The following is a 10312-nucleotide window of genomic DNA, read 5'->3' on the forward strand; positions in this document are numbered from 1 at the left end:
AACATCTGCTCACATCTCATTGGCTTCAATTAAATTACATGGCCATACTTAACTGCAGGAGAGGCTGGGAAAATATACTCTTTATTCTCAATGGCCATATGCCCACTGAAAAATTCTTACTATAGAAGGGGAAAACTGATATTGGGGAAGAACTAGTAGTCTTTCTGCTGCAAATGAGAATAGATGCTTCTTAATACGAACATGGATATATATCAGAGACAAACAATAGACACAATTGTAAATCATTAAAAGTATTTTCATTAACCAAGACAATGACGCCTGCTGTCCTAACATTATTTAGGGAGTTCTGGACAATGCTAAGAATAATGAGTATGAATTCGGGAAACGAATATAAATTTTTTGGAAATAAAATTTTTATTTTAATTATAGATTATATTTTCTAGCTAGAAAAATAAACTATCAAAAGGAAAAGAATGCAATTAGTCAATTTCAATATAATTGCAATTAGTCAATTTCAATATAATTGTATACCATGTACCAGCAATGCCCAACAGGATATGTAAGTGTGTCAGTTATAAATTTATTGTCTCTCAACCCCCAATGCACTCTGTCCAGCTTTATCATACTGCAGCCAGACCCTGTAGACGTTTCTCTTTCGCTAGCCAGTTTGATGTTAGTCTTTGCCAATAGAGGGCGATGGAAGAACTTTATAAGGCCACACCTGGAAAAAGGGGGCTTTCAAGTTCCTTCTTCCCGGTGTGGTTTTCCACTGGGACCATTAGAGGGAGTGGAGCATCCACTTTAGTGGTCTTCATAGAACAGTCTTGGGTCATGCCCTCCAGAAAGTTGCTCAAGCAAAAGCAGGAAGGTGTATGTAGAAAAACAGACAAATGGAAACAATCTAAATGTCCAAGAGTAAAAGACTTGAAATAAAATATGGAACTCCCATGTTATGGAATACTATGCAGCTCGCACAACAGATGAATTTTATTTATAAATTCTGATATGGAAAAATATCCGTTAGACTGAGTCAACAAAACGTTACTTACATAGAATGATTCCAGATTTATATTACAAATATTCATAGAGGTTGAACTGTAAGAACAGGCTAAAATATTAATAGTGCTTGTTTCTGAATGGCCTTACTAGGAATATGTTTAACCTTTAGTTATTCAACAAATACTGTGCCAGAAACCATTCTAGGTGCTGGGAAGTCGGGCAGTGAAAACAGTCTGACCTCATGGTGCTTATAGTCGAGTAGTAAGGGACGAATTATTACACAAATGTCAGATACTAATAAAAGGAAGAAAAACAAAATAGGGCAGAGACATGGCTCCCGAGCGCTGTTTAGAGAGTTAGGGAAAGCCACTTTGAGGTAATAACATTTAAGCAGAGTGAGGGAGCTAGTTGTGGATATCAATACCTTTATAATTTTCCATATTTTCTTAATTTTCTTTTCTACACTAAACGTGCAAGACTTGCATAAATGAAACCATTTCAGAAAAAGATCTGTAGCCACAGATCTCCAGGTCGAGAAATAAGTAGAGGGTGTGAGCAGGTCCAAACATGTGGAAAGCAAAATCCCGAGCCTCCCAAACACGGCCCGTTTGCTCTAGATTCTCTCCGGCCCCGGGACCCCAGCCGCTCCTGAGACGAAGTTGCTGGTGGGAGAGCACGGGGCTCCCCGGGGTCACCGTCCCCGCCTGTCGCGTCCGGATGAGCGACTCCAACAGACGCTCTAGAACAGAGAATCCCGAAGGAGGCTCAGCGTCCCTTACCGGACGGCATTTTCCAAGAGTCTCTACGCCCCGCTAGACGCGACTGAGGACGGGCAAGGATGGGATCCAAGAGGCTGAAAACGAGTCTCTTGGGGCCGAGCACCAGCTCCCGGGCCGTGACCCCTCGGTCCTCGATCCACTCAGGAGCGGAAAGAGCCGGAGGCGGAAGAAAGAGTCCGCCCCAGGGCATTCCTTCCGGACGTTCCGCTCGTGGCTGGGCCAGGAGCCGTCTCTGTCCACTAAGCCAGCCTCGCTTCCCCTTTTCGCCCCTCAGGAGCCAGAGGAGCAGAGAAATCTAAAAGATAAACCGAGAAGGATGACAGCAGGAATCTAGAAGCAGACCCCAACCCGCGGGCACGGTATTGAGGAGCATGGCATCGCTGCGTTCTGATTGGCCAGCCCTGAGAATTCTCCCCGTTCATTGGCTTAATGGGCGACAGCCTTTTGCAGGTGTAGTTCCGAGTGCTTGCCGAAGCGCATGCGCTGTGCCGTTTCCCGGCGAGCCCCGCGCGAACTTCCGGTGCCCGGACCTGGCGGCGGAACTGGGAACGCCTGGGCTCCTGTGGGAGGTGTGTGGCCCAGGGGCGGGACTGGTTACGCGAGCCGCTGGGCTCCCAGGTCTAGCGCGGGACTCTAGGCGGGCGGGGCCCGGGCCCCGTGGCAGAGGCCGAAGGGGCGCGCACTGCTGGGAAGTGCTGGGGGGATTCCGGGCGCCTGCAGCCGCCACCCGCTCCCTCTCCTCTCAGCTCTGCGCAGGCGAGGCTGCTGGGGACGGAGCTCGGGGCTCCGGCCGGGTCTGCGTTCCCGCCTGCCGCATCCAGCCGAGCGACCCTGGTGAGTCCCTGGCCCTGCGAGCGAGCCTCCTCGGTCCCTAGAGGATGAGAATGGATGGAGCTCGTACCTTTCAGGGGTGCTGTGAGGAGTACAAGAATAAAGTGCTTAGTGTGTGGTAGTTCCAGAAGGACTGGAACCAACCTGAGTACCTCACTGGGGTATTGGTTCAGAAACTGGAGAACATCCATACCGCGAAATCTCCCAGAGCGGCCAATGAAGAAGCATTGTTAGGTGGAAAAGCAAATTACAAAATAGTTTGTGCGGTAAGACCTCATTTATGTGAAAACACACACAAAACACGTTTTCTTTCGTTTTTATAGGTACGTTTTTAGTAAATGCACAGAGAAAGGTCTGGAAGGTCATATGTCAAACTTAATGGAAGGGTGCACTGCACTGTGGAAGGGAGAGTTTCTCTTTTATGGTTATCCATATTGTGTAAGTCCCTCTTTTTATTGCAATGGTTTGTGTCACTTTTTTATTGAAACAAAAACAATTAAAGAAAATTCCAAAATACACTTTTCAGGACTTTTGTGAAGAGTAACAATGTAAGGTATAAAATATGTGTCATACATTCATATATACCTGTGCATAAATGGCTTAGGATGGTATCTGTGAGCCCTTTGCTGACACCCCAGGGCCACATGTTTTGGAATTCCCGAGTTTTCAAATTTGAAAAAGATAATGCAGTACACATGGTATATCAAGTAACCCTGCCAGCAGAATCTGGGCCAACACTCAGTAATCAAACATGTTAGTTTTTTACTGACGTGTACACGTGGTAAGAACAGCTTGATGAATTTTTACCAACTGAACGAATATATTAATATTTCTGCTGTAAAACATGAACATTTACATTAAGTGGGATAAATGGAGATTACAAATATGCTCATCTCAGTAGGCCAGGTGGTGAATTTGGGATTTCAGAGCTGAGGATTAGGGGCTGTAGACCTGCATTGGTAGGAGAGAGTGTCACGTGAGCAAGGCATTACAGGGATCTTAAAAAAGACTTCAGAGCCAGGAAAGGATGGGAACTGATGAAGTCCCCCTCCAGGCTGGTCTTTGTTCATGTACCGCCCCCTCCTGCTATTTTACTCTTTCCCCAGGAGCGTATGTCCAGATGCTGGCCTGGCTGCCACAGGGAATCCCTCTGGGAGACTGAAGGCAGGTTCCTGGGCCCAGGTTGAGGCCGACCAGCCCTGAGCCTTAGGCCAGGGGAATGGCAGCTCCTCCGGAGCCTCAGGACCAGGCCTCTGGGGAGGGAGAAGGGCTTCTGATTGTAAAGGTGGAAGATTCCTCCTGGGATCAGGACTCTGCCCAGCAAGAGGATAACAAGGATGCTGAGGCCTGCCGCCAGCGTTTCCGGCAGTTTTGCTACAGGGATGCAGGTGGACCCCATGAGGCCTTCAGTCAGCTCTGGGAGCTCTGCTGCCGCTGGCTGCGGCCTGAGCTGCGCACCAAGGAGCAGATCCTGGAGCTGCTGGTGCTGGAGCAGTTCCTGAGCGTGCTGCCTGAGGGTGTCCAGGACTGGGTGCGAGAGCGGTGCCCGGGGAGTGGCGAGGAAGCTGTTGCCTTGGTGGAGGACGTGCAAAAGCAGCCGGTGAAAGCATGGCCACAGGTGAGGGGCCCCTCCCACATGCAAGAGCACCTGTTTGGCACCTAGGCTGAAGAGAGGTGGCTATCTCCATAGAGACGAGTCTTGCAGGGGGGGTGGGGATGCAGAGCCAGAGGGAGCATCCACAGGAGCATGTCACAACTGGTGTTGCCTTTCTGAAAGACACTGTCCAGATGAATCTGGGTGTGTGTGTGTGTGTGTGTGTGGCTGTGAAGGGCAGCAGTAGGACCAAAGTGGGCATGTTCCAGGAAGACAGGTTTTAGCTCCACACAGGTTTTGTAAACATTTATTCATGTTCTGCTCTTGGCCAGGCCCTGGGGATACAGTGATGTGCGTAGTGAGAGCACCAGAGGGGGCATGAGAAGGTCGAGCTGTCCATGTGAACCCTGCTGTCTTGTGGGCTGTTGGGTCCTTGACACTGACAGCAGCGGAGGAGGTGCTAGTGAATGGCTGCCCTTCACAGGAAGGTCTCCCCTACCGCTTGTTAAGTGGCTATGTGATTCTATCCTTCGGGGGCTGGCTCTTGCCTTGTGCCTGATCTGGGAGTGTCCCTGGGCACACAGCACTGGCTGGTGTCACATTCTCCTCTGGGTTTTCCTGGGGCCCCATGTTGAGCAACTTCCCCAAACCCCAGGCTCCTGAGGGACATGTCCTGTGTCTCCTTCCCAGGGACTAAACTCTGTCTCCCCCATCTGGTCTCGGTGCTGATGAGCATGTTGTGGTTCCTGCACAGGATGTGCCCTCAGAGGAGGTGGAACCTGATGCTGCAGTCCAGGGATGCCAGGCCAAGGGGCCTCCCCCGAAGGCGGGGGCACGAAGCCGGCCACCTGGATTCAGGGAGCAGCACAGCCATGGTGGTGAGTAAGCTTACAGGGTGAGCAGTGGCTGGGCAGAGGCCTGGCTCCTTCCCGGGCATTGCCCTAAGGGTAGCAGGAAGGGTATCTCCTCGGTGAAGGTTAGGCATGTGTGTCCGTGCACATGCACAGGAGAGTGCATGGGTCCCACTCCTGGCCTGGGTTGGCCTGTCTGAGGCTCCGTTCTTTTCTTTCAGCCCAGCTGCCTGCTCTTCTTAAAGAGGGGAATACCAAACAGATGACAAATGCCTGCTTTGCCTCTGGGGTCCATGTGAGTGACTAGACCCTTTGTCCGCTTCTGAGACCCTCAGCACTGATGAGTTCCTAAAATGGGCCTTGCCTTCTCCTCAAGGTCTCTTCCATCCATCTTGCTCCTGCCTGGGCTCATCCTGTTCCCCATCCCAATCCACTTCCTGTCCCCGCCCACTGCTGCCTAGGGAATCCTGAGCAAGGCAGCCCTGAGCAGGGTTTCTCACCTCATTCCAGGGACCTGTGACATTTGGTGACATTCCCTTCTATTTTTCCCGGGAAGAATGGGGGTCCCTGGACCCTGCTCAGCGGGATCTCTTCTGGGACATAAAGCGGGAGAACTCCCGGAACATTGCCCTGGGTAAGCAGTGGGTGCAGCCGGGACCCTTGGGGTCCTTGGTTCCTCTGAGCTGGAGGCAGCAACCTCCTTGGGGGTCCCAGCAGCAGAGAGTGGGCCCAGGTAGGCCACACTCCCCTGCACATCCTGCTGGAATCCTCAGTCTTTCTTCCCATCCGCTCCTCAGCTGGCTCCAAAGTGGGCTTTCCCCAGCTCCCTTCCAAGAGCTCTGGCTGATTTCTTTTTTTGCGTTAACGTTCATTTTTCTCTGCATGTGAGCATTTACGAGGTGTGATCAAACAATACGATGAATGTTTAAATTAAAAAAAAATTATTACAGTAAAAGACACATTGCCATTAATCCACCTCAAAATACTTCCCCTCGCTTCGAACACACTTATCCCATCATTCTTGCCACTTTCTGAAGTAGTTCTCGAAGTCCTCTTTCGTGAGTGTCTTTAGTTGCGCTGTCATGGCTGCCTTGATGTCCTGAATCAATTCAAAACATTTACCTTTCATGGTCATTTTGACTTTGGGGAAGAGCCAGAAGTCGCACGGTGCCAGATCTGGAGAATAAGGTGGGTGAAGACACACTATAATGTTTTTATTTCACAGAAATTGCTGCACCAGAAGCGGTGTGGGACAGGGAGCCTTTCCGTTATGGCCACAAAATATAACAAATGCTGCTGCTGAGTACCATCCAACGGAAAGGCAGCAATCTTTAATACGGGAAGCGACACATTGAACCTTAGTAACAGTGTGTAACAAATTTCAACTTGTTCGGTCCAGTTAGTCGGGTGTGAGCTACAGTTGAGAGAAGGTATGTTTTAAAGTGTGCTCTGAATCATGCATCACAAACAATGAATCAACATAAAATGGGCAAACAGTTTCATCCTCCACCGTGATAGCACTCCATGTCACACATTGCTTCTGGTATGGCAATTTCTGTCAAATAAAAACATTACCATGTGTCCTCATCCACCTTATTCACCGGATCTGGCACGGTGTGACTTCTGGCTCTTCCCCAAAGTCAAAATGACCATGAAAGGTAAATGTTTTGAATCGATTAAGACATCAAGGCAGCCATGACAGCGCAACTAAAGACACTCGTGAAAGTGGACTTCCAGAACGGCTTCAGAAAGTAGCAAGAACGGTAGGATAAGTGTGTTCGAAGTGAGGGGAAGTATTTTGAGGGGGATTAATGGCAATGTGTCTTTTACTGTAATAATTTTTTTTTAATTGAAACATTCACTGTATTGTTGGATCACACCTTGTATTCATGTATGATGGGTGCTTACGACATGCCAGCACGACTGAGCATTCGTGGAGGCATTTTCCATATGGTTCTCACACCGCCGTGCATAAAAGTGTTGCCCCCAGGCCGGCCCTGTGGCTCAGGCAGTTGGAGCTCCGTGCTCCTAACTCCAAAGGCTGCCGGTTCGATTCCCACATGGGCCAGTGGGCTCTCAACCACAAGGTTGCCAGTTCAAGTCCCGCAAGGGATGGTGGGCTCCGCCCCCTGCAACTAAGATTGAACACGGCACCTTGAGCTGAGCTGCCGCTGAGCTCCCGGATGGCTCAGTTGGTTGGAGCGCGTCCTCTCAACCACAACGTTGCCAGTTCAAGTCCCGCAAGGGATGATGGGCTCTGCCCCCTGCAACTAGCAGCGGCAACTGGACCTGGAGTTAGCTGCACCCTCCACAACTAAGACTGAAAAGACAACAACTTGAAGCTGAACGTCACCCTCCACAACTAAGATTGAAAAAGGACAACTTGACTTGGAAAAAAGGCCTGGAAGTACACACTGTTCCCCCATGTAAAGTCCTGTTTAAAAAAAAAAAGTGTTGCCCCCGTTTTGTAGAGGAGGGAACTGAGACTCAGGTCAGTGGACACCAAAAGGATAGAGCTGGGACTCGTTCCAAACGGTGGTCGTGAGGCCCCCAGCCTGCCCTGTGAAGAAGTGCTGATGTGCAAACACTTCCTGTGCGCCAAGGTGGGGGCCCTGCACATAAAAGGCCACATTCCCGGGGTCCCTCTCCAAGCCAGGGCCTTCCTAAGCACACTTTGGGGATCATTTTATTTAATTCACATGACCCGATTGGGTGGGCTAGGATCCCTCTGGATCTAAATCTGTTCTTGAGTTTAGAAGACCAGAGCTTGTGTAGTGAGAGGAACCACAGTAGCTGAACCCATATGGTTCCTCAATTTCTGATAATAGGGTTTGGATCATTTGTGACCTGTAGCTAAACCTGTTCAGTTTCGGAGTTTGACTAGCCAGGGTTCAGCGAGTGGGATGTTGGATGCCAGTGTGGAAGCGAGGCATGGATTGGTGAGGTGTATGATTAGTAAGTGCCTCTGCAGGCTGGATTAGCCCGACTCCTTGTCTCTGCCTCTGAACTATTTCTCTACCTACCTTTAATCATGTCCCCATTTTATGGATGAAGAAACTGGGGCTGGGGTCTGTCCCGCCCAGGACTTTCTGAACCTGACAGCCAAGCGCTTGCCCCTGAGCCCAGTTTCTGCCTCGCCACAGCTCTGGCCCCAGAACCAAGGGGAACTGAAGAGCCGCCTCCTCTCTACTTGCAGGTTTGGGGATGAAGAGCCAAAGTGAGGGTTCCCAGCTGGAGGAGGCAGTGATGGCGCTCCCAGGCCAGGTGGGCGGCGACGTGACTGTGGCCTGGAGTCCTGAGGAGGCCGAGACCTGGGAGAGCGAGGACCGGCTGGGGGCGACCGTGGGGCGGGCAGCGGGGGCACGGCGGGGACGGCCGCCCACGCGCCGGCGGCAGTTCCGGGACCTGGCAGCTGAGAAGCCGCATAGCTGCGGCCAGTGCGGCAAGCGCTTCCGCTGGGGTTCCGACCTGGCACGCCACCAGCGCACGCACACGGGCGAAAAGCCACATAAGTGTCAGGAGTGCGAGAAGAGCTTCCGCAGCTCCTCGGACCTGGTGCGTCACCAGGGCGTGCACACGGGCCAGAAGCCCTTCTCCTGCTCCGAGTGTGGCAAGAGCTTCAGCCGCAGCGCCTACCTAGCTGACCACCAGCGCATCCACACGGGCGAGAAGCCCTTCGGCTGCAGCGACTGCGGCAAGAGCTTCTCACTGCGCTCCTACCTGCTGGACCACCGGCGTGTGCACACGGGCGAGCGGCCCTTCGGCTGTGGCGAGTGTGACAAGAGCTTCAAGCAGCGTGCCCACCTCATCGCCCACCAGAGCCTGCACGCCAAGATGGCATAGCCCATGGGGTGAGGGGTGGGGTGAGGGCTGGAGGGATCTCCCCTGGGGCGAAGCAGCAGCATGGCCACCTCTTTCCGCTGCCACCATCTGCAGCCACCACCCTGCTGCCTGCCCTACCCTGGCCTGCCCCAGGACCTGGCCAACACTCCCAAGGAATGGAAGTCCCTTGTGATCTCATTGCCATTCACCTTCCTGCTCTGGGGTTTCTCTTGCCCTCTGACTTCCTGGAGCCCCAGTACCTTCCTGGCCAGTGGCCCTAGCATGGGGAAAGGCTGGGGCAGCAAGGAAATGTGAGGACTCAGGCAGTGCCTGGGGTGCCCCATCCAAGAACTCCCACTCTCAGCCTTGCTTGCCCCCTGGCTCTTTGTTCCCCACTTTCTTGGCTGGGTTCATGGGCCAGGCCCTCTGCCCTCCCAACCTGTGCTTTCCTGCAGGGGTGGAGGACAGGCCTTGACCACCAAGGGCTGCCAGGCTGTGGGGTGGACAGCCCACATCTGTGAGGATGTGGGTCCTGCGTGCAGCCAAACGGGCTTTCTGGTCTCCACCCCTCCCATTTCCAGGCCATGACCACTCTGCCCTGTTCTGGCAACACAGAAGTTGCCTGCCACCACTCCACTGACTTGCTCCTGGGTGAGTCCTTGAGAGCCACCCTTTGCTGAGGGGAGTGGTGGCTCCAGGGACAGGAGGCCGACTGCAAACCAAGAACGGGGCTGGCGGAAGCCCGCTGCTCCCACATTTCCCTCCTCCAGAGGCAGGGGGTTTATGGTACTTAACACTGGCACTCCATCAGCACTTTGTCGCTGACTCCTCAGGCGCGGCGTTCCATGGGGTTTGTGCATCGTCTGCAGAGGGGCGCTCACAGGGACACACCACAGGCTCTCCAAAGGAGCTCGGCCCAGCCTGCCTCGCAAAGGCAGCAGAAGGGTTTGAATAAACGTGGAAACCTCCTCCAGGCTCTTCTGTTCTTTAGCTGGCTGCTGGGTGGAGGGGACCTGGAATTCACACCCGGTGGCGTCCTGGCCTCGTAGCCTCCCCCGGGTGGAGCCACATTCTTGGCTTCCAGGTGAGCTGGGCCCCAAGGGGACGCCATGAGCCTCACAGTCGGCTAGTGCCTGCCCTGGTCTGGGAACATCTCAGAATGGGGGGACAGCTGGTGGCATCGCTCCCTACCCCAGCAGGAGAATGGGAGTGCTGAGCAGGACTTGGGGGCTTCTCCAGGCCACTCCTATTCTCCGTTGGTGAAATGGGGAAACAGGCTCAGACATGGGATGACTGATGAGGGTGGTGGCGTGCTCATGCTGGTCCCTGTGCTCCAATCCCTTAGGGAGAGAGGGCTGCGGAGTCAAAGGGGGCCCTGTCCCCATTTCCCACCTAGCCCTTGACATCTGACCCCTCCCCTGCCTACCGGTGGGCCCCAGGTTGGGGCCTGCACAAAGCTGCTGGGCAGATGGTCA

The 10312-nt window shown here is 52.8% G+C and overlaps 1 protein-coding gene across 5 annotated transcripts; it reads left to right on the plus strand.

The window, feature by feature from the left end:
• Nucleotides 1-413: 413 nt before the first annotated feature.
• On the plus strand, nucleotides 414-9852 carry ZNF213 (zinc finger protein 213). 5 transcript variants are annotated; one of them, XM_033101497.1, is made up of 6 exons: nucleotides 414-2189; nucleotides 2486-4188; nucleotides 4919-5042; nucleotides 5237-5310; nucleotides 5526-5649; nucleotides 8212-9852. In XM_033101497.1, the coding sequence occupies exons 2-6, from the start codon at nucleotides 3790-3792 to the stop codon at nucleotides 8856-8858; spliced, it is 1368 nt and encodes a 455-aa protein (XP_032957388.1). In that variant the 5' UTR covers nucleotides 414-2189; nucleotides 2486-3789; the 3' UTR covers nucleotides 8859-9852. The 5 variants fall into 5 exon arrangements, with proteins under 5 accessions (XP_032957388.1, XP_032957390.1, XP_032957389.1 ...); XM_033101499.1 differs by lacking the exon at nucleotides 414-2189 and adding an exon at nucleotides 2233-2308 and having other exon boundaries at nucleotides 3677-4188; XM_033101498.1 differs by lacking the exon at nucleotides 414-2189 and adding an exon at nucleotides 2234-2308.
• Nucleotides 9853-10312: the final 460 nt, after the last annotated feature.

The sequence above is a fragment of the Rhinolophus ferrumequinum genome, assembly GCF_004115265.2.
Source record: "Rhinolophus ferrumequinum isolate MPI-CBG mRhiFer1 chromosome 15 unlocalized genomic scaffold, mRhiFer1_v1.p scaffold_54_arrow_ctg1_1, whole genome shotgun sequence".
In the NCBI taxonomy this organism is placed as follows: Eukaryota; Metazoa; Chordata; class Mammalia; order Chiroptera; family Rhinolophidae; genus Rhinolophus; species Rhinolophus ferrumequinum.

Bases quoted from the DNA above. Each gene is read 5' to 3' on its own strand.
- ZNF213 (XM_033101497.1), top strand. From the start codon at position 3,790: ATGGCAGCTCCTCCGGAGCCTCAGGACCAGGCCTCTGGGGAGGGAGAA. The intron at 5,043-5,236 runs GTGAGTAAGCTT...CTTTTCTTTCAG, and splicing joins GGAGCAGCACAGCCATGGTG to CCCAGCTGCCTGCTCTTCTT. The intron at 5,311-5,525 runs GTGAGTGACTAG...ACCTCATTCCAG, and splicing joins GCTTTGCCTCTGGGGTCCAT to GGACCTGTGACATTTGGTGA.